Source organism: Phaseolus vulgaris, chromosome 5 (genome assembly GCF_051622355.1).
Source record: "Phaseolus vulgaris cultivar YP4 chromosome 5, ASM5162235v1, whole genome shotgun sequence".
Classification (NCBI taxonomy): domain Eukaryota; kingdom Viridiplantae; phylum Streptophyta; class Magnoliopsida; order Fabales; family Fabaceae; genus Phaseolus; species Phaseolus vulgaris.
The window spans coordinates 43122451-43144887 of record NC_143502.1 but is presented as its reverse complement, the minus strand read 5'-3'; the positions used below and the strand labels follow the sequence as shown (position 1 = coordinate 43144887).

General features: G+C 31.3%; 3 protein-coding genes across 5 annotated transcripts; 1 reads left to right on the top strand and 2 right to left on the bottom strand.

Moving 5' to 3' along the window:
* Positions 1-725: 725 nt before the first annotated feature.
* On the bottom strand, positions 726-5797 carry LOC137836034 (phospholipase D alpha 1). Its single transcript, XM_068644842.2, has 3 exons — positions 5407-5797; positions 1666-3565; positions 726-1347 (listed from the first exon to the last, which is right to left on the bottom strand). The coding sequence occupies exons 1-3, from the start codon at positions 5494-5496 to the stop codon at positions 914-916; spliced, it is 2424 nt and encodes an 807-aa protein (XP_068500943.2). The 5' UTR covers positions 5497-5797; the 3' UTR covers positions 726-913.
* A 3496-nt stretch (positions 5798-9293) lies between these two features.
* LOC137836033 (phospholipase D alpha 1) lies at positions 9294-14564 on the bottom strand. 3 transcript variants are annotated; one of them, XM_068644841.2, is made up of 5 exons: positions 14467-14564; positions 14196-14299; positions 11960-13345; positions 10991-11504; positions 9294-9866 (listed from the first exon to the last, which is right to left on the bottom strand). In XM_068644841.2, exons 2-5 carry the CDS (start codon positions 14286-14288, stop codon positions 9433-9435), a joined length of 2427 nt encoding a protein of 808 aa, XP_068500942.2. In that variant the 5' UTR covers positions 14289-14299; positions 14467-14564; the 3' UTR covers positions 9294-9432. The 3 variants fall into 3 exon arrangements, with proteins under 3 accessions (XP_068500942.2, XP_090158597.1, XP_090158598.1); XM_090302471.1 differs by lacking the exon at positions 14467-14564 and adding an exon at positions 14380-14458; XM_090302472.1 differs by lacking the exons at positions 14196-14299; positions 14467-14564 and adding an exon at positions 13444-14076.
* A 5459-nt stretch (positions 14565-20023) lies between these two features.
* LOC137836032 (embryo-specific protein ATS3B) lies at positions 20024-21871 on the top strand. The gene is made up of 3 exons (XM_068644837.2): positions 20024-20251; positions 20515-20625; positions 21432-21871. The coding sequence occupies exons 1-3, from the start codon at positions 20111-20113 to the stop codon at positions 21699-21701; spliced, it is 522 nt and encodes a 173-aa protein (XP_068500938.2). The 5' UTR covers positions 20024-20110; the 3' UTR covers positions 21702-21871.
* The last annotated feature ends 566 nt before the right edge of the window (positions 21872-22437 follow it).

The window sequence follows — 22437 nt, the reverse complement described above, 5'->3', positions numbered from 1 at the left end:
TTCATAATTATATAATATATAGATTTGTGTTTCGTATTTTACATTTTAAAAATTATACATATCTTCGTATCCGAGTGTGTATGCTATATAACTCCTCCTACATTATATACTCAAATCATGTTTTATTCTTGAAAAATAAGTGATATTTATCTCAAATCTTTTACTTAATCATATCTTTTGTAAAAGCTACTTTTAAAATGTGATTTTAAATAATATATGAATTCAAAGAAAATTTTTAGAAAGATAAAATTAATACGTTTATATATCAATTACAAAGAAAAGGGTAAGAATGAAAACAAATAAGATACTCTAGTATTGGAACAGTTAAATATCAGTGTATATTACCATTTAAGCAATGATAAAGCTTCAAATATTACTGATCTATCAATAGCTTACTTCGCTTCAGTTCAGAACAAACTTTGACATGGGTATCTTCAAAGTACTGCATTTCAAGAATTGAAAAAATGGAGCATAAAGGCAGAAGTAGTTGAACAAAATTGCAGCAAATTAAAACTTTGGTTCCAAAACTAGCACAAAAAGAAATCCTTTCATTTTGCAGAAACGCAGATAGTAGAACTCAGACTCTATTTAGATGGGGAACAATCTCCTTCCAAACTGTGTACTTGGACTTGATTATACCCACAACATTGGTAGAAGAAATCAAAGGGCAACATTACACATGCTATCTTGAAGCAATCCATGAGACCCTAAACTAGAAGCAACAGTAAAACCGGAAAACATTTATCATAATGCACATAAAGTCATACAAGTGGGTAACATTCTCAGCATCAGATTGCTAAAATCTAGAAGTCAGTCTTGAGAATAAAACCATCTTACAGGACCATTACAATAATTGCTCACTCTGACACCATAAGCACTATTATATTTTATTAAGCAAGCATATAGAATGAACCTAAGTAGTAAGGATGGGTGGCAGGTAGTCAACTTTGTCGCCAAGAACACGGGCCTTGGTGTCAGGAAAGAATTCAAAACCTGGTAGCTCAGTGACAATTCCTTCGCTGGAAACCCCAACTGGGTAGCGGAGTAAGTGGCCAGGAAGATCATGCTCAAGAGACTCACTTGAATACAGATCCCAATACTTGTTAGCAATCTGGTTTACCTTCCCTATACATTCTGTACTTTCAGGGTAGAGGAAGGAGTCATGAAGCATGCCAAGGTGCTCATACCACAATGACATGCGGAAGCCATGGATCTGACCCCTTGCTGGCTGACTCGTGATCAAATGATAGGGTTGATAAGCACCCATTGCAATCTCAGAGTCTCTTGCACCATCCATTGATCTCTGGTTTATGTTGGCAGATCCAACAATTATGTATTCATCATCAACTGCAAAAAGAAAAAGTTCTGTCACTTTTAGACCTTATGATACCATCATGGAAGATTTCTTCGAGATAGATAAATCGATTTTGTAGTGTTTGTTATCTTCTTTTAAGCATTTACGTTTCATGTTACCAAAAAATAAACTTCATCATGAAGGAAAATATCGTCTGTTTTCACAGTTAAGGCAATGTTTTTGAGTTATTCTCAATGATTGGTCACCTTTTCTGAATGAGCAATGGTAATAAATAGTATCGATTTGAAAAAGTGATTCCGAGAAATGGTAAGAATGCTTTAGAAAAACATGAGTTTAATTTTCTGAATTACCTATCATCATCTTGGCATGAACATATATCATGAAGCGCCGGGCCTCTTGGGCTCTTATATAATCTGTATCAGAGTCTGGTCTTTCTGAAGGCTCGTACTCTCCTTCTTTCTTCACCTCCCGATTACCAAGGCAGAAGAATGTCAAATAGTTCCGAGGATTTTCCTCAATTCCCTTGGCCCGGAGGGCCTGAACAACATCCTTGTACATCATGTCCATTGTTCTCCTCTGCCAATCCAATATTGCCTGAACTGATGCACTTTCTGGGACACCCTCTGGCCACATTGGGACAACAACATACACACTGAACCTTTCCCCAGCTTCAATCTTACTAACAATCTTAAGTGAAAGTTCCTTCGGGATTAGATGTAAAGCACCAATGTCTTCAGGCTTGATGCCATCAGGACTCCAACCATAACAGCTTCCAAGGAAATACTGATTCTCAATATAGATGAAATTTTTTGCACGCCTAATGGCATTAATATAAGCATCTTGTATGCTACGATCTATTATATTATCCTTCCCACTAACAAGCCCAACTCTAGCAGCTTCTTCAGGAGTCTCCGGGAACCCAAAAGCAGCTCCACCATCAATTGATCTGAATAACTGAACGTTCCATGTCTCTTGGTCATCAGGGTACGTTACTGGGGATGGAGGAATAATGACATCTTCAAGGTCTCTCAGTGGAACAAGCAAGTCCTTTCCTCCCTGCTTCCTCCATCTTTGCTCAAAGTTGAACAAAACATCCCAAGCAATAGGCCCTTCAAGTCGAGAGTGGATGTCATGCCATGGTTCCCTGGGACCACCTTTTTGTATTGATGCACCACCAAAGTTAGGCTGATGAAAATCATCATGATGCGCTGTGTCCAGGGTTCTGAAAAGAGAGTGGAATGGAGTGTCATATCTTCCATCACAGAGATCAATTCCCCCCACAAAACTAACAATCCTTCGCTTCTCAGATTCTCCACTCGGCAAATCACTGTCCACGACTACGATTTTCTGGTGATGAGTAAACATGGTAGAAATTTCCAAATCCTGAACAAAGCTTCCACCGTCATCAGGATTGCGAGGGCATAAAACACAATGCACTTCAGTGCCCCTGAAGTACTGCTCTGTTTCTTGATCATGAGTAGCCATCAACCCATCTTTTTTTAACAAAGGAACAGAAGTTCTATCATCCCAGACTAGCATTAATACCCTGACACCTTCATTTGCCTTTTTCTTCAACAGCTCACCAAGTGTTTCGTCTCCTCCAGGCTTTGGCCTCCTAGAATCCCTTACCAACGATATCTCAGTATATACAGACCAACCCGTAATGTATATTAAGTGCTGTGCTTTAGTGATTGCATCAAAAACATCCTCCCAACATCTATGAGGTTGGTAAGTCTGGCCCCCACTAAGTGGTATTTCAGGGACAAAGTTGTCTGGTACATGAGCATCTTGGTACAGAGAAACCTTACATCCTCTTCTTTGTGAAAAGAAAGTATAAGGAACTCCAGGAAATTTAGGACTTCTAATGCCAAGAGCCCAGTTGCGATCTTTCGAAATATCAAAATATTGCAGCTTCACATGGATCTTGGAATTTCCATGTATTGGATTTTTATCCACATCCAATATTTCAATCCATCTATCTATTTCTTCACCATGCAAAATCTCCTCAACAGGCACATATGCTCTTCCAATCAATGTTGCCCCAATAGGATTATCATCTTTCACTGTAAATATGATATTTGATGCCATATGGGCACAGTAAATGTGAAAGGACTCGTACCATCTTGGATTACTATGCTCCTTTTCTATAATTCTGGTCCTTCCCACTCGTGCTTTCTCTAGATCAATGGTTGCATATAATTTAGTGACACCTTTTCCAAAACCAACGGTCTCCTCGATGTTATGTACGATCTAAATCAGAAAAATATATATGGAATTAGAAATTCTAAGAGTTAAGAACAATGTACATGGATGTAAAGGTGCTAACTAAAACAATTTTTATTCATTTCATCACGCGTGAATGGATAATCTACAGTTACACTATGACTGCATGGATCGGGAAAAAAGAGGGAGATGAAGGCAAAGCATCTCAGTCTATTTTTAAGAAAGATTCCAGCAGTGGCTTTGATAAGGATGCTTATGATCCTGGAAGCTATCGAGTTGAAAACATAGCATAAGTGCAAGCATTGTAAAACTAAAAAATACTGAGGTAAAAGACAAGTTCAATGAATAATAGTTTATAACTGATCTAAATCCTGTTAATATTATCACATATCATGATTAACAATTAACCGTAACAATCATGCGCGAGCCACATGATGATAGAGACGAAATGTAAAGATTAAATTCAATAATTTTAAAATATAAATGTTAAGATTAAATATTAAAAGACAGATATATTTTACTTCAGAAAATTGTAAAGTATTAATACTTGTTCTCATGCTACATTTAAAAAAAATATTCGCCCCTCTTAAATTATATTCATATTCATGTTCATAATCATTTCAATCTTTATTCCACTATAGTTTCTCTCTCCTTTTTTCATTTTTCCTCTTTTTTCCCTTGTGGACCACATAAAGGAGATGGGTACTATATTGCTCAGAATATTCAGATCCACACCAAATTAATCTATTGCCCAATTTAGATAATTTTTCTTACAATTCTCGTCCCCACAGTCTCTGGAATATAAACTACGAGTGACTAATTTGTTTTTATATTTCCATCTAAATATAATCTATCATGCATTATAAATTGTTAATTTTAATAAAAAAAATTAAAAAAATCTATGTATTGCAACTTTTAATTAAAACTAACAACATAAAACTTTTTAGTAAACTCACCTGATATATGTTTGGACGAATGTTGATAAAATTATTTTTGAATAAAATTGGTTGTGAACCAGAGTGATTTATTTTATATAAAAGCATCTTAGTGATAAAAATTAACAAATACTTTTACAATCCTAAAGCTACTCAAATTACTTCAACCCATAATCAAGTTTAAAGCTAAGAATAAACTTTCCAACACGAAAAACAGTAATTAAGCATGATTACGAAAAATCTGTTGAAAAACCAACAAGTGTATCTGAAAGCTAACATTCCAAACACACCCATGTCATCATCTGTAAAAGCATTGCCTGTAAGTTTTTCCTCAGATCAAAGAACAACCATCCCTCTTAATTTTAAAGTGGTGATTCTTGATAACCATCCACCATATTAGAAAGATAAACAACATTTTTAGTAAGATGGAACAATTTTAAAATTTTATCAAGCAAATCAAAGTAGTAAATAGTGTATTTTAATTTATAATTTTCAAAATAACATTTTCCTTAATTTTATTTTTTCAGAGAGAAGAAAAGTGTAGTCAATTATCTATCCATGTGAGGGATTTAACCCTATCCTTCCAACTTCTAATCATTTTGCCTGTTACTATCATTCAACAATTCGAAAACACTTGCAAACTGAAAAATCACAGAATGAAACAGAACAGAACAGAGACTCAGTAGAGATACTCTGGTAAAAACAGTGAAGATTTTTTCCTCCCAAAACGATTCTGGGGTTTGGGGTAGTTCTACTTCTCCATTGATGAAAGGTGTGAGTACGAGATTAGGTTACGCGGATGCCACAAAGGCAGCAACAGAGCTCTCCATAGAAACAAAATTCAAGAAACCAAAACCTACGAATTATACTGTAATAATACTACTGCGCTAATTAGTCAACAATGATTGAAGAGTAATTAGCAAAGAAACAAACCTTGGATAAAAAATTGCCGCCACCAATTTTGAGCTTATCCACTTCATAGATTGTGGCATGGAGAGTGCCATGGAGCAGAATTTGCGCCATCACTTGGAACCTAACGATTCACACCACAAAGCTGGTGAAAATCACAGAGATCAAAAAACAGAGTGTGGAATGAGATCAGATCACAGATTACAGAGGAAGAAGAAGAAGAAGAGGAAGTGGTTGAATGAACATTGATTGAAGAAAGCAATGAAATATATAAAACAATATAAGATAATAGTGATGAATTGGTGTTGACTAGTTCGCTATGATTTTTTGTGTCCAATTGTCAGCTGCCACGTGGCATTATGTTACATTTTTTCTCTCCTTTCAAAAAAGGTGTGCAAATAATTAGTCCCACATCTTCAAAAATCCTTAATCATATCATATTTATAACTTTTCATTTTTCATGCCCAATCAAATGAAAGCACTTGTTATATTAATATTAATTCCTTTCTTTGTTAATCCTCTTAAACGTTTTAAATGTTTTTATATTTTTAAATATTCATTATGTAGTTTTTTATTTATTATATTCTTTTAAAAATACTGGTTTACTTTGTTTGATATTTAAATAAACATGAAATGCAAAAAATAAATAGTATTTTAAATTTTATTGAGTTACGATATAGTTTTTCATAAATATCTTATTTTTTCATTAATTAAATTTTGTCTCATATATATATTTAGGATATTAAAATAACTGATCAAACGCACTTTTAAAAGAGAGTGAAATACAAATGGTATTTTTTTTTCCTATTACAATGTATATATGTGAATAATTCAAATTCAAAGTTTCTAGAATGTTTTTCTATTTTTAAAAAATTCAAAGTTTCTAGAATGCCTACTAATAAAAAAGTTTAAATAACAATAGATTACTCTATTTCCTAAACTAGTTAAATGTTTATTAGTATTTTATTTTGTTTCTAGTAGTTGATATTATTTTTTGAACTTTTTTTAAGTGTATGGAAATGGAAATGTACATTTTCCTAGGAGAAAAAGAAAATGGAAATCACAAAATTTACCATAAACTTATAAAGTAACTAGGTTGGTATGAATTATCAAACATACCTAAATTATAAAAAGAAAAAACCTAATTTATAAGAAACCTCAATTATCCTAAATAATCTCTCAACCACTAGTCAATTATTATATTTTTAAAGTATTTTTAAAGTATTTGAATGTTGATTTAATTGTTTCCACATCCATTCATCTTAGGACAAGATTTTAATTATTATAAATTTGTTAAAGTTTATTATAATGTTTACTATAAAAGCAAAAAACATAAAAATATAGAATGTTTTCTTAAACCAAACAACTTTAGTGTTAGTAATTGATTTCAAATTATTCTTATATTTTGGACATTCTTGTTAAGGAAATAACGTCTGGTTTATAGTTTATTTAATAGAAGATGTTATGAAACATTGAATGACTTTATTTGGGATTATATTATATTGTAAAAAAATGTTCAATTGTCAAAATAATTAAATTTTTAAATTTATTTAACTATGGATAGCTTTTTTAGACTCAATTAATCATACTATTTTTAAAATTAGACGGGTCAATGTTTTAGACTAAATTATAGCGATTTAATCAAAATTAAACTTTAGCCATTTAATCAAGATTAAATCAGTACTAATAAAATTATTTAAATAATTAAAAATCATAATTTTATGACGTTAAAAACTAAAAGAAAAAAAAAGTTATAGATTTTCAAAATTCAATATATCACTACAAGAAAATCATGAAATAGAAACCAATTTTTTAGATATAAAAAAATAATTAGTTGATATACTGACTAAATTAGAGACCATTTTAGAGACTAAACAAATTTTGATTTCTAAATTAGTTTCTATTATTATTAAATTATTTCTAAATTGGTGTTTAATTAGCAACTAAGGTTTTTGCTATGAATTATTTATTTCTAAATTTGGTAGAAAAACCTTGGTGGTTAATTAGACACTAATTTTAGTATCTAAAATAGTCTCTAATTTAATCACTATAGCAACTAGTTATTGTTTGTATTTAAAAATTGGTTTTTATTTCATATATATATATATATATAATTCTATTTTTTTCCCTTGAAACATTTTGCTTAACTTTTGGTTTTCATTTTTTAAAATCTTTTTCAGTTATTTTAATATATATTAATATTTTATTTATTATTAAAAAATTATTAAATAATAATTAATTTTAGAAAAAAACAATTAATTAATATGTTAGCTAAATTATATATTATTTTATAAATTAAAAATGTATTGTTGTCGAAGTAAGTTTTATTAATAATAAAAACTTATAAAGTAATTTTTTAAATTAATATCTATTTAATTAGTTAAGTTGTTATGAATTAAATATTTTATTATATAGTTAATAGATAAAATGATGAGAGTCCAGATAGATATGTTACTTTAATTATGGGAATCCACTTTTTTATTTTTTGTGATCTCAGCATTAATGTGAAAAGCTTTGATGGTGGTCCAATATATTAAACACAATCAATTTCAACCACTAACCAAAAATGGTGTGTCGGTAGATAACAATAAACTTATAATAGATATTATATAATTTATTCAAACCATGAAAACCAAATTTTTTTATCAAGTATTTCGAAAAATATTTATAAATAAGTAATCAATCAAAACTAGCTTTCCTTATTTTATTATTATTTATTAATAAATTTAACAAAGAAAATAATCTTTTAACACTAAATCAATCACTTCAAAACTTTATTTTAAAGAGTAATATAATTATTATAAAAAATAAACTTTTATGATTGAAAAGAAAAAGTGAAGAATAACAACAACAAAACACACACTTGATGACAACTTTGTTCTATAAATTTGTTAGGATGATAATCAATCAACTTTAATTTCTATTGGTTTTGTTTTCTTTTATCTGTGAAAATTAAAAGGTTAAAATTAAATATCTTTATAAAAACTATCATTTTATATTATCATTTATTTTCTTATTAATTTGGACATTGGAAAATATTTTCAATTGACCCATTCATAAGTTTATCTCCTTCAGTATCTAGGTTGGTGTAGATTTGCAGAACATGTTATATTTTGCTTGTGGTTACTAGAGAGTATTCAACATTAGTTAAATTATATCACAATCAACCACCAAAAATCATTAAATAAAAATCAATTTTAGAGACAAAAAATAATTAATTACTATAATAACTAAATTAAAAATTATTTTAAAGATTAATTTTTTTAAAATTTATAAATTAATTTTTATTATTATTAAATAATTTTTAAGTTGATATCTAATTAGCTATCAAGATTTTAACTACCAATTATTTAAATTCTAAATTTGGTAGTAAAAACTTTGGTAGCTAATTAGATACCAATTTAAAAATCATTTAATAATAATAGAAACTAATTTAGAAACTATTTTTTTTTAGTTTTTAAAATGGTTTATAATTTAATTATTATAACAACTAATTATTTTTTATCTTTGATTATTATTTCCTAATTTTCTTATAGTGTTGATGAAAATTTGTATTTATGGTTTAACAAAACCAATCTTAAACTACTAATGATTAATCAGTATTTTTATTTACAAATAATATTTCTTACCTTAATACATCACATTGATTACTTGTATAATGATTAAACAAGTAAAACTTTTATTCCTTTGCCTCAGATTAAACAGAAAGCAGATTCATCTTTTTCAAAAAATATTTATTTTTTTCCATTGTAATCTGGTGGTTTTATTAACTTATGAACACTCAAATTTAAGTTAAGTTTAAATTCCAAAAGTGATATTTACGCTTAAAGAAATTATGCATACGTGAGTTCATGGAAGAGCAGAACATGATGAACATGGTAGGAGTTTCGTGGTAGGAATATGGTAAGATGTTTTCTTCTTTATGTATAAAGATTGAACCACCCCTAAAGTGATTCTTATTTATTTATTTTTAATAAAAGAAAAATTTTTGATATCTTTCAAAAATGAAAAGATCTTAGAGTAACATAGAAGAAGAAGATGAAGATGAAACTAAGTTGTAAGAATAGGTGGCATGTAGTCAGATTTGACCCCAAGAACAGGAGCTTTGGTATCAGGGAAGAACTCAAATCCTTTCAGTTGTGTCACACTTCCTTCGCCGGAAACTGCAATAGGATACCGGAGAAGGTGGCCGGGAAGATCTTGTTCAAGAGGCTCAGTGGTGTACAGATCCCAATACTTGTCACCCATCTCGTTTATCTTCTTAACACATTCTTCACTTTCAGGGTGGAGGAAGGACTCATCAAGCATTCCAACGTGTTCATACCACAGTGACATGCGGAAACCATGAATCTCACCTCTTGCAGGTTTTCTCCCACCCAGATGATAGGGTTGATATGCACCCATCGCAATCTCAGTGTCTCTTCCACCATCCATTGACCTCTGGTTTATGTTCGCAGATCCAATGATTATATATTCGTCATCAACTGCATGAAAAATAATGTGTTAAAAGACGTACACTTTTAAGTCTAACTCAACCTTTAATAAAATCGGTTTATAAGCTAAACCTTAAAGTCTATCCTTAAACCATAAATCTTTGTACCCACTTATCATCAACAATAAGTGTATAAAAAACAATGTTCAATCACCTTTGATTAAAAGAAGGAGTTTGTTGTTGGTTAGAGGTTGTAGGTTGTGAGTTAACTTCTAGTGTTTTAAAGGAAACAATCGATCTTCCTTTTTGTTTCTTGTGTTGGGTTATGAAGACATTTTGCAGTTTTCAAACAAGTTAGTAGGCCCCTAAAGTTTAGGGTTTGAAGAAAGCGGGTGATTTTGTGGGTTTTGTTTCTGGATAAGGTTTATTATGACATGGTTTTGTGGGTTTTGTTTCTGGGTGAGGGTTTTTTATTTGTAAATGTTTTTGTAGACTTTTGGATGTATTAGGAATTTTTTTTTTTGTGTATTGTAAGAAGTGAACTTTAAGTATAAATCAACTTTTTATAAAACCGGTTTATAAGGTTAGGTTTGTACCCATTTATCATCAACTGCATAAAAAAACAATGTTAAATTACCTTTGGCTAAAAGATGGATTTGTTATTGGTTGCAGGTTGTGAGCTAGCTTCTAGTGTTTTGATGGAAAGAATCAATTTTCGCTTTTGTTTCTTGTGGTGGGTTATGAATACGTTTTGCGGCTCCTGAATAGGTTAGTAAACAGATAAAGTTTCTTTAGGTTTTGAAGAAAGCGACACCATGGTTTGGTTTTGTGGGTGAGGGTTTTTTATTTGTAAATGTATTTGTAGACTTTTGGATGTATTAGAGGTTATTTTGTGTGTATTGTTTTTTACTAAAGACTATAGGGTAATAACTGATTTCTTTTGATGCGGCTTTCCGTTCCTTTCATTCGAGGATTGGTTTGAAAGTATGTAAAGTCAGAAGAATATTTGTAGATCAGGTGTTTAACAGATTGGTCTTGACCACTTTTTGAATAAGGATTGGAACACACTATACCCTGAATCTATATAAAGACTTGGAAATCGACTCATTTTATTTTATTTATTCTTTGTCGATAAAAAAAACTTTGTTTTGGATCTGAATATCAATATTCACTTACCTATCATCATCTTTGCATGAACATAGATCATGAAGCGTCGAGATTCTTGAGCTCTCAGATAATCTGTATCAGGATCTGGTCTTTCTGAAGGCTCGTACTCTCCTTCTTTCTTCACCTCTCGATTACCAAGGCAGAAGAATGTCAAATAGTTCCGAGGATCTTCTTCAACTCCCTTAGCCTTCAATGCTCCAACAACATCCTTATACATCATATCCATTGTTCTTCTCTGCCAGTCCAATATTGCCTGAACTGTTCCCTTCTCCGGGAAACCCTCCGGCCACATTGGAACCACAACATACACACTGAACCTTTCCCCTGCTTCAATCTTGCTCACAATCTTAAGAGAAAGCTCCCTCGGTATCAGATGCAATGCACCAATGTCTTCAGGCTTAATCCCATCATCACTCCAAGCATAGCAGCTTCCAAGGAAGTACTGATTCTCAATGTAGATGAAATTCTTTGCACGTCTAATGGCGTTGATATAAGCATCTTGAATGCCTCTGTCACTTATACACTACAAGAAAATCATTAGACAGACATTAATTTTTGAGACAAAAAATAATTAGTTGCTATATTGACTAAAGTAAAGACAGTTTTAGAGACTAAAAAAATTTATTGGTGTCTAAATTGGTTTCTATTATTGATATATAGTTTCTAAAAGTATTATAGATAAGACTTTCATCTAGCCTGTTTCTATAATTTTTTTGAATAGTTATAATTTAACTTTGAATATGTATAATCTAACCATGTATCGTTTTTGTTAACATGTGAGTTTTGGTCTAGTTCATCTTTATCTTTGTATTTTCTTTTTTAAATAATATTTTTTTCATACGATGATAGATGATTGTTATTACTCGAGGTGTCAGTCTATGTTTGTTGTAAGTTACATGATGATACCTAACATAGAAGCTTTTATAAAAAAAATAATTTTTAAATTGATATCTAATTAGCTACCAAGTTTTTAGTTACCAATTTTCCGCTGATGAGTCCAGATCTAGCAGCTTCTTCGGGAGTCTCAGGGAACCCAGAAGCTGCTCCAGCATCAATGGATCTAAACAACTGCACGTTCCATGTCTCATGATCATCAGGGTAAGTTACAGGGGAAGGAGGAATAATCACATCTTCAAGGTCTCTGAGAGGAACTAGCAAGTCCTTGCCACCTTGCTTCCTCCATCTCTGCTCAAAGTTGAAGAGAACATCCCATGCAATTGGCCCTTCAAGCTGAGAATGAATGTCATGCCAGGGTTCTCTTGGACCACCTTTTTTGATCGTAGCATGTGGAAAATTAGGCTGATGAAAATCACCATGATGAGCAGTGTTCAAGGTTCTGAAAAGAGAGTGAAACTGAGTGTCGTATCTTCCATCGCAGAGGTCAATACCCCCCACGAAGCTCACGATTCTTCGTTTATCTGATCTTCCATTAGGGAGAGCACTGTCCACAACCACAATCTTCTGATGATGTGTGAACATGGAGAAAATTTCCATGTCCTGAATAACGCTGCCACCGTTATCAGGGTTGCGAGGGCACAGAACACAGTGCACTTCACTGTCGTAGAAGTAGTTCCCGGTATCTTCATCATGAGTAGCCATGAACCCGTTTTCTTTCAACAGAGGAACAGAAGTTCTATCATCCCAAACAAGCATCAAAACCCTGACACCATCACGTGCTTTTCTCTTTAGAAGTTCTCCAAGTGTTGCATCTCCTCCAGGTTTTGGCCTCCTAGAATCTCTCACCAATGTAATCTCTGTGTAAACAGACCACCCTGTAATGTATATCAAGTGCTGTGCGTGGTTGATTGCATCAAAAACATCTTCCCAACATCTACGAGGTTGGTAAGTGTGTCCTCCAGAAAGTGGTATTCTGGGAACAAAGTTGTCTGGAACATGAGCATCTTGGTACAAGGAAACCCTGCACCCTTGTCTTTGTGAAAAGTAAGTGTAGGGAACTCCAGGGAATTTAGGACTTTTTATGCCTTGGCCCCAGTTAAGGTCTTTTGAAACATCATAGTACTGCAGCTTCACATGGATCTTGGAACGTGTGTGTATTGGTTTTTTGTGCTCATCCAATATTTCAACCCATCTTTCTATTTCTTCACCATGCAAAATCTCTTCAACAGGCACATATGCTCTTCCAATTAAGGTTGCTCCAATAGGGTTGTCATCTTTCACTGTGAATATGATGTTTGAGGCCTCGTGAGCACAGTAAATGTGAAAAGATTCGTACCATTTAGGATTTGTGTGCTCTTTTTCTATGACTCTGGTCCTTCCCACGCGTGCCTTCTCGAGATCAATGGTTGCATATAGTTTGGTGATTCCCTTCCCAATCCCAATGGTCTCCTCCATGTTGTGCAGCAGCTATATATCAGAAATGCATGCAGAATTAGCAGACAAAAGCAAAGTAGTTTTCTTCTGCGGCATGACAGAGAGCCATTAAGAATGTGTTTGGAACATACAAGAACCAAAGAAAAACAGTCATTTCTATAACTTGTAAAATCTCTACTAATTTTCATGTAATCCTTTTAGTTTTTTTTCATTGTCTAAATGATCTCCACTCCATCTTCAACTTCTCAATTCTGTCAACAAGGTTTGTGTCATCTTGATACTACCACACTCTTTCTTCCTGCATTCTTCCAATCACCTAGGCCATTACTATTGTAGAGTCTTGTACAGAGTCCGATGCAGTGCGTTTAAAAAATCTCGTCTTAATAGGTTTTTACTCCATCAGCACCGAAAAAATCTCGAACAATCAACACGTGAATAAAGGAGAACATTTATTATGAAAGAACGTCAGTAGCAAAGTCAAATACAACAAAGACAACAAGAGGAGACTAATGACAAATTACACACTATACTATACTAAGAGTACACTTATTCTTAACTATTCTGAATCTTTTGAATTTGAGATCGCCTATATTTTTATCTAGAACAACTTCCATCCAATTTTCTTGCTTCAAAAGAATATTCGAAACACTTGAAAAGTGAGAAGCATAAGTTAAAAATATTTAATAAGTATATTAAATGTTCCTTGACCACATTTGGTGGCCACACACAAACTGGCCTAAGAGAATAAAGTTCTTTGAGCAGGTCAAAGATTCTGAAGAAAAAGGCAATGGCAGAGACATCTCTGACACCATAACAAATATGTGTTGTGAGTTGAGGTGAAGATTAAAAGGCAATGAATTGGGAGGGAAAGAAAGAGGCAAACCTTGGTTAAAATATTACCACCATTACCAGCCTTGAGGTTATCCACCTCATAGATTGTGGCATGGAGGGTTCCATGAAGCACAACTTGTGCCATCACTTAGTTACCTGCACCATTAAATTTAATCAGATCACTACAAACACCTGAAGTTAGCACATGATATTGGTGCTATCACAGCTAGTTCAACCTAAAATTGGTGTTCAATAAGACTTGTTAGAATGGAAACAAATATGAATTGATTCAGCAACAAGAAGAGAGTTTGAAAGAGAGCAACCTTTGAAGAGCAGAGAGGAAGATATAGAGACACTGATCAAGAATGTAAGGGCTATATAACAGAGCAAGCATTAAAGTTAATTAACCATGGTTCACAAATGTCATGGACCCCATTTTTTGTCAAATGTCACATGATATAGGCAAATTTTCCCTCACCTTTTCAGAAAAATCAGTTTTAATCTTTTCAATTTTTTATATAATCTTAAATGAAACATAATTTTATTTATTTTTAAATAATTTCACTACACTCCGCACTTTTATACCTCAATTTTAGTTATAACACATCCATTTGTTTCTAGTCCGTGTTTGAGAAAGCAGTTGCATCATGTGAGGATGTGTAAGAGAGTTGACGAGAAGATTCATTATATTTGATATTCTTCCGTGTGAAAATATTTTTTTTGAGTTTTGTATTCTTATTTTGTGCGTTGCTGATTTTTTTTTTGGTTTTGTTGCTTTCGAATTGTACAATTTAAAATAGATTCTTAATTAAAGAGAGTTACTGATTATACAATCTAATACACACAAAAAAATGAAAAAAAATAAACAAACAAGAACGCAATTAACACTAGTGAAAACATCACAAGATTTACTTCAACCACCAACGAACCACTCCTTGAAAATGAAGAAAAAGACAACACACTATGCACTATACTCAGAAGTGTATTGTTGGAATTAAAAAAGAAATATGGATGTGCAAGTAGAGGTGAAGGGAGAATTTGTGGATGATATATCATATATTTTTTGTATTTTTAAGAAAATTGTACATGTATGAAGGCAATGTATTACGAAGTGGACTTTAAGCCTAACTCAATCCCATAAAACCGATTCATGAGGTTGAGATTTGCATCCACTTATATACAATGAAAAACTCTAATCTCTAGTCGATGTGTGATCTCCAACCCAATGCAAATACAACCTTAGTTCCATGAATTATCTAAATGCTTATTAAAACCTTTCATATAATTAATTTATCACCAAATGGTGTGAGCAATTTCTAGTGTCCTCAATAAAAATGTGTGGTAGAACACCATATATAACAATCACATATATCAGTTTCTTCCACAAAACTCATCTCATAACTGTTCTTTTATCTAACCTCACAGTCTTCTCCACCAAGAGACATGAGAGTGACAATGGCCAAGGTGGAAACTACACACAGGTTGAACCAGTCTCCCTTAGCAACTTTCAAAAATAATTATTATATTGGTGATAGTGGTAGGACCATTTAGCAACCATTTTCTTTATGCTTTTCCTTCATTCATCTTCTTTTATATATTCACTTATAGCACCTTTATGTATTGAGTTGAATCAGTTTATAACTTTTTAATATGACTTGTAATACGACAAAATATTCATCCCTAAGATAATTTCATGTTCTAGTTTTTGCATAAAAATGTAAATATTTTTAGAGAAAACATCTTAGATTACTAGGGTAGAAGGTGAAAACTATCTGAGATAAGTTGAAGCAACAGAAAGAGTAATGATTATATTGGAGGTAGTGGATGTACCAAAAAAATGTTGGTGCTAGTTGTTGGGCAGTCATGTCATACGCACTCTTAATCAACCTAAGACTAAAACAAATTAATTTTTTTAAAGTTTGTATTAGAAATTTAGGTATAAATTCTCAAGAATAATAGACAAATAATGTATTAAAAATAATAGACTAACATTGGTCTTGCTTCCAACTTTTTTATTGTCTGAATGAGTGGCTCTTTCATTGCAGTTTTCATGGAGGAGCGTCTACATTGGGGTTCTTTCTTGGTTAAACTAGGAGCTCACAACCTTAAGGGTGTAAAAAAGGAAGAACTTCTAGTTGTTTGCCACAAGTGAGTACACTCGTCTTTTGTGTATATTATATATATGTATACCGTATTTGAGAGATTCTGTGACTTTATTTGATTCTGTTCTCGAATAAGGTTGAAATCAAGAGAACGATTATCTTTCTTCTCGATCGATCGGACTATCTTTCTTCCCTTCTACTTGAATGATCTTTTCGTATTCTTTTCGCTCCTCTGTTTCTTATCTTCGTGTGATCTCTGGACTTGGATGATATCTGCAAAAGATACTTTGATGTTCAAGTAAGACTTTGGTATTCGACACTTGTTGGAGATCCCACATCGACTAGAGATGAGAGCCTTTCATAGTATATAAGTGGGTGCAAACCTCACCCCATTGAGCCGGTTTTATGGGGTTGAGTTAGGCTTAAAGTCCACTTCGTAATATGGTATCAGAGCCATTTCGAGCCTATCCTAACGAGTATTTGTGTTGGACCTATCGTGCCACCCGTTATCGGGCCGGACCACCCATAATATATAGTCCCACGCTGTGTCCCTATTTATATAATTATTCTGAGTTCTTTGTTATTGGGTTGGATTAAGAATTTTTATTATAATTAAGAATGTATTACTCAGTGTTTAATCATTCATTAGTCTAGTTAATTTTCTATATAATAATTTTGATCGTGTTGATTGATGTTTATCAGATACCAAATCTTCAAATATCGTACGGACGACCAGTACATGTTTTACTTGTACATTTTTTTATCTTTATCAGGTCAGTTTATATTGTATACACAGTACTTGGAGATGTCAGCATTTTAAATTCTAGAGTTTGAAAAGTGTTTTACAGGTTTGAAAATATATTTCAAATTTTAAAATTAAAAATTATATTTCAAATTCTATAATTAGAACATTTATAGATTATACAAATAAAGAAAAACTTTGTTAAAGGGTAATTTTGGAATTAAGAGATTTATGGAAATGTAAGAATAAATTAGGGAGTGGAGGAAGAAATTGCTTGAAAAGGTTAAACTTTCTTTTTGACGCTGACATGTGGATTGCGATGAGTTCTTCACCATCTAAATATAAACTATTTTTAACCCACGCGTTCGGCGAGGCCCAAATTAAATACAACACTTTTCGTCAAAAATAAAAAAAATTATGTCAGTTTTTTAACAATATCTGAATTTTATATTTTTTTTTTCATATCTGTCAACTATACATTAATTTCATTTACAAATTATATTATATTCGATGGATTTTTGCATATAATAAAAATAAAATAAGATTGTCGGTTCTTCCCAATATTTGTATATATAAAATGTTTAATCATTTTTATATAATTAAATTTCATTATATAAACATACATTATTGAAAATCTAAAACAACATATAAATTTTTTCCCTTAAGACCGATAAATAGGAATTGAGAGAGTATTTCACTCACACAAAAGAAAAAGTATTAAAACAACAACTCGTGTTGGCACTAATAATTTCTCTTCATTGCTTACGGTTTAAAAAGGGACTGGTCTCTGTACTGGAAATTATTAAATATATTTTAGTTTATATAAAATTAACAACAAAAATCGTAAAATTTATGAGGTTCATACATGTCTCTTAAATGACTTGTCCATATCGAACACACATATTAGACATTGTACGATATTTGTAAGATACATATCGGTGAAATGTCTAGTTCGAAAAATATTTGTTAGATTTCTGTCAATTCTAGTACGGTTCTACCACAGTTTTAAAAAATGAATAATAAGGAATAAATCTTTTTGAACTAGTTATGAAAACATTTTTCTGCTAAAAAAACTGAAACATACTTATACACATAATCTTTATTGTCAATTTATATAATTCATAATTATATAATATATAAATTCGTGTTCTCATATCCTACATTTTGAAGAGTTCCATGTCCATATTTGTGTTGTATCCTTGTCTGTGTTAGTGTTTATGCTACATAGTTCTCATATATAAAGATTACCCTGTTTCTATGTTTCCAAACCTCATTCACCTAAGCAGGTGCATTGCTCATCTTAAGTTGAGAAAAATTTAACAATTGGACGTTGTGAAACACACTCTGCACGCCCAGATGCACAACAATAGTTTCACCGTAATCAGACAACTCTGCACTCAAAGAACAAATAGATACTAGTCTCCTCCTCGATTTCACAAAACTACATATGAAATTTGTAACTGTGATTCCACACCTTTCCAATAATATTTATAAGATAATGTCAATATAAGTTAAATCCCCGAATGGAAATTTAGCGATAGTTTTCTATAAATTGATAGTTAAAGTTAATTAAAAAATGTGAACGTGTAAGGGCGTTTAAATTAATTAATAATTAGTTTGTCTTTTACTGTTATATTTCACATATAATCAATTATTAAAAAATTTAAAAGCCTAAATACAAAAGATGGTTAATTTTAGTAATACGTATTTATTTCCCTTTAACGAAGATATCAAATTTAAATTTTGTAATAACAAAAGAAGAAGAAAGTATCAGATATGAAAAATGCCAGTTGAGATTATTACAGTAAGGAAAGCTTTGCTGCCAAATGCTTTTTTTTAAATAATTCCTCAATTAATTATTTTACATTTTACTATTTATTATATAAATATGAAATCTCACATGAATTCAAAATAATAATATTTTATAATATATAAATAGATGTAAATTTTATTTTATAAAGTTAAATTAAATATAAATTTAACTTAATATAAAAATATAAAAAAAATATTGTTATATAAAATTGAAGTTGTTTTAATTAATTGAAAGTGATGGGAAATGTTTTGATGTACAAGTGTTCTTGAAAAATATAAAAGAAAACTGGAATTTATTGTGAAATGGCTTTTTCACCTTTCACATTCATATTATTTTAATTTTAAATTTCAAACACAAAATTTGAATATCAATATTAATTAATTAATGTCTATTACAATTTCATATTAACTAGAGATAGATTATTTCAGAGTTTATCTTAACAAAAATATTTTAAATTTATTAAATTATTTATGCATAAGTTAATAGATCTTGCCGTGATAAGGTGTATTAATGATTTTATATAAATATAAGAACATTTCATAGAATATAAATTTGTACTATTTGACGTTTTTATAAATCAATTTAAAAGATTGAGTTAAGTTTAAATTTATTTTTAATAAAATTATTAGACAATTTATGATCACATAATCTATTATAGCTCATTCATTAATCTAAAAAATTATGACTTTGTAGTTGTTTAATTTTTTTACAGTTAAAAAAACAAAAATCTGTAAAACATATCGGTGTCAGACACACTTCTCTTTAAATGGCGTATCCGTGTCAGACACATTTATCGGTGTTGACACTCGTAGAACACTTATCAGTGAAGTGTTCAACTAAAATATATTTGTTAGATTTTTGAAAATTCTAGCATGATTCTAATACAATTTTAAAATATATAAATACAATAATTTTTAAAAACTCAAATTTATTGTATAAATTTTTATTATGATTATAAAAATAAGGAACAAATTCTTTTGAACCCGTTATGAAAAATATCTTCATACTTCCAAAAGAATCTCAAACATACTTTTTGCACATAAATATTTATTTTCAATTTATATAATTCAAAATTATATAATAAATAGATTCGTGTCTCCGTGTCCTACATTTTAGAAATTATACGTATTTCCATATCTGTATCCTCCATGTCGTGTCACTATCAATATCCGAATTCTGCTAAATAGGTAGAAATTAAATGGTTGACACCTACCCCTTAATGTCCCTGTTCTGTGATAATAAAAGAAAAGTTGTCCAACATTAAGCGTGTTCCTCGTTCTCTCCCCAACAACACTCTCAAACATTGTACCATGAAACCTCTCATTCTCATCCTCACGCTATGCCTCATCGCTGTTTTCTCACAAGCAGCAACCCCATTACTCACTCTCTCTCAACTTCAAACTCAACCTCAACCCAATGAATCTTTCAGGGTCAACCAAACCAAGTCGCAGGTAACAAAGTTTTCTTTTTTTACTTTTACAGATGTTTCTGAAAGTAAAATTGAATACCCTTTACTCTGAATCTTCAAAATCATCTACTTTTACTTGCAAAGTTTCGTTACAAACAATGTTTGTATTGGCTGTTACTGAAGGAACATTGATAGACCAGAGAATATGAAAGGGTACTTGGATTTCGATTTTGAACTGAAGCATTTTGCAGATCTTGTTACTGTGTGTGAAATTTGAGGTTGTTCTGTTGTGTATGCGTTTTGCAGAACACTGCTAGTTCCTGCAAGTACACGGTGACCTTCCAAACCAGCTGCAGTTCTCCCTCTTACACCAGAGATCAGATTAGTCTTTCATTTGGTGATGCTTATGGCTATCAGGTTCCTTCTCTATTATGATTACATCAAATGAAATTAGGCCAATGAAAATTGAAAATACAAATTGGAGGTGTGCTGGTTAATTTGGTGCTGATTACTGACTTTGTTGCTATGAGCTTTGCACACGCCTGGTGTGTTCGTGTCGGATGCATGTATCGGATATAAACAGTCGTATGGTACTTGTAAGACAAAGACACGTATCCATATGAAGTGTCTAATTCAAAAAATATGTTAGATTTATGATAATTCTAACACAATTTTATTTTTCTAAAAATTCTAATTTATTGAATACATTTTGATTATGATTATAAAGTTAAGAAATAAATTCTTTTAAACCAACCATGAAATCATTTTTCTGTTAAAAAAACTGAAATATACTTATATATAAATTTCTATTGTCAATATTAGAAAACAGAATATGGAAAAGATGATTTCTTATTATTATGAAAAGGAAAAGAAAGGTTTATATACATAGTAAAAGAATGGAGGTGTAGGGGAAACTGAAAAGAGTTTGAAACAACTAACTGTAAATAACTAATGGTCTAATATCCTTTCTTTAAACTTATATGGGTGAAACACGAACCATAAGTTTACGTCTGAAATCTTAAAAAAAAAAGACCATAAATTTATCTGAAACATACTTATACACATAAATTTTTATTGTTAATTTATATAATTCATAATTATATAATATATAGATTCATATTCCGTATCCTACATTTTAAAAATTATACTTATTTCTCTCTCAGTGTTCGTGTCAGTGTATATGTACATAACTTTGTTGGATAATAAATCAATGAATGAATCAGGTTTATGTGCCAAGATTGGATGATCCTCGATCAGGGACATTCGAGAGGTGCTCTACGGATACATTTCAGATAAACGGTCCATGTACGTATCAAACATGCTATCTGTATTTATACAGGAGTGGATACGATGGTTGGATTCCAGAGAAAGTGACTGTGTACAGCTATAACTACAATCCTGTTACATTTTACTACAATACTTACATACCTAATGGTATTTGGTATGGCTTTGACAACTGTCGCCGTTATTTGCCTTCTACTGCAGCAGAATAGTGAAGTGTAGTATTATTACTAGTACTCAACTTTCTGCAAATTTTCACTTTCTCATCACTATGAAATAATCATAGGTCCAAACATGAACCTTAATTCACCCTTTTGTTGTGGTTTCGTGTATGAACTTAATACTTTATTCCAGAGACTTTTTAGTTTTTTGCATGGATCAATGGTTTGTTCTTTTAGTAGATATTTTGTTTTCTTTGATTGGCATTGAGAATTGCCCACCACATGCTTGACATAGTTCCTCAATATGCAAAATACTGTGGAATTCTTAACTGCATATGAATCCTACTGAAATAAAGTGGTGACACTTTTTTCAGCTATGGATTCTCTTATATGGCTTAGTTCAATTGACACCTTGTTTCAGCTATGAATACTGAAAATTGATCTGTATCTTTGCTAACAATTGGTTGTGTTATGAGATTTTTCTCCATTCCATATTTATATCTATCTATTGAAGTTAAAATAAATTCTTCAACTGATGAAGTTAAGTGTTCATACGTCTGATGTTTTTCTACTTCTATATTTGTTTTTCAGTTTTGTACATAAGCCAAGGTTTATCACTTTCTGTAATATAAGATACAATTCAATCAAATCCCTTTTTTTTGTTTTTCTCTGCCTTTGCTTCTTCTTCTCTTTTCTTCTTTGCATATTCTTCTTTTCATCATACATGCTAAAGTGTTATCTTGAAGAAATAAATCTAAGATGGTATCAGAAAAGAAGAGCTCTGTTG

Excerpts from the sequence above, each read along its gene's own strand:
- LOC137836034 (XM_068644842.2), bottom strand. The coding sequence starts at position 5,496 with ATGGCGCAAATTCTGCTCCATGGCACTCTCCATGCCACAATCTATGAA. Across the intron at positions 3,566-5,406 it reads GCGGCAATTTTTTATCCAAG|ATCGTACATAACATCGAGGA; the intron begins GTTTGTTTCTTT and ends TTTCTGATTTAG. Across the intron at positions 1,348-1,665 it reads TCATGCCAAGATGATGATAG|TTGATGATGAATACATAATT; the intron begins GTAATTCAGAAA and ends TTCTTTTTGCAG.
- LOC137836033 (XM_068644841.2), bottom strand. The coding sequence starts at position 14,288 with ATGGCACAAGTTGTGCTTCATGGAACCCTCCATGCCACAATCTATGAG. Across the intron at positions 13,346-14,195 it reads GTGGTAATATTTTAACCAAG|CTGCTGCACAACATGGAGGA; the intron begins GTTTGCCTCTTT and ends TCTGATATATAG. Across the intron at positions 11,505-11,959 it reads GACTCATCAGCGGAAAATTG|TGTATAAGTGACAGAGGCAT; the intron begins GTAACTAAAAAC and ends ATTTTCTTGTAG.
- LOC137836032 (XM_068644837.2), top strand. The coding sequence starts at position 20,111 with ATGAAACCTCTCATTCTCATCCTCACGCTATGCCTCATCGCTGTTTTC. Across the intron at positions 20,252-20,514 it reads TCAACCAAACCAAGTCGCAG|AACACTGCTAGTTCCTGCAA; the intron begins GTAACAAAGTTT and ends TGCGTTTTGCAG. Across the intron at positions 20,626-21,431 it reads GTGATGCTTATGGCTATCAG|GTTTATGTGCCAAGATTGGA; the intron begins GTTCCTTCTCTA and ends TGAATGAATCAG.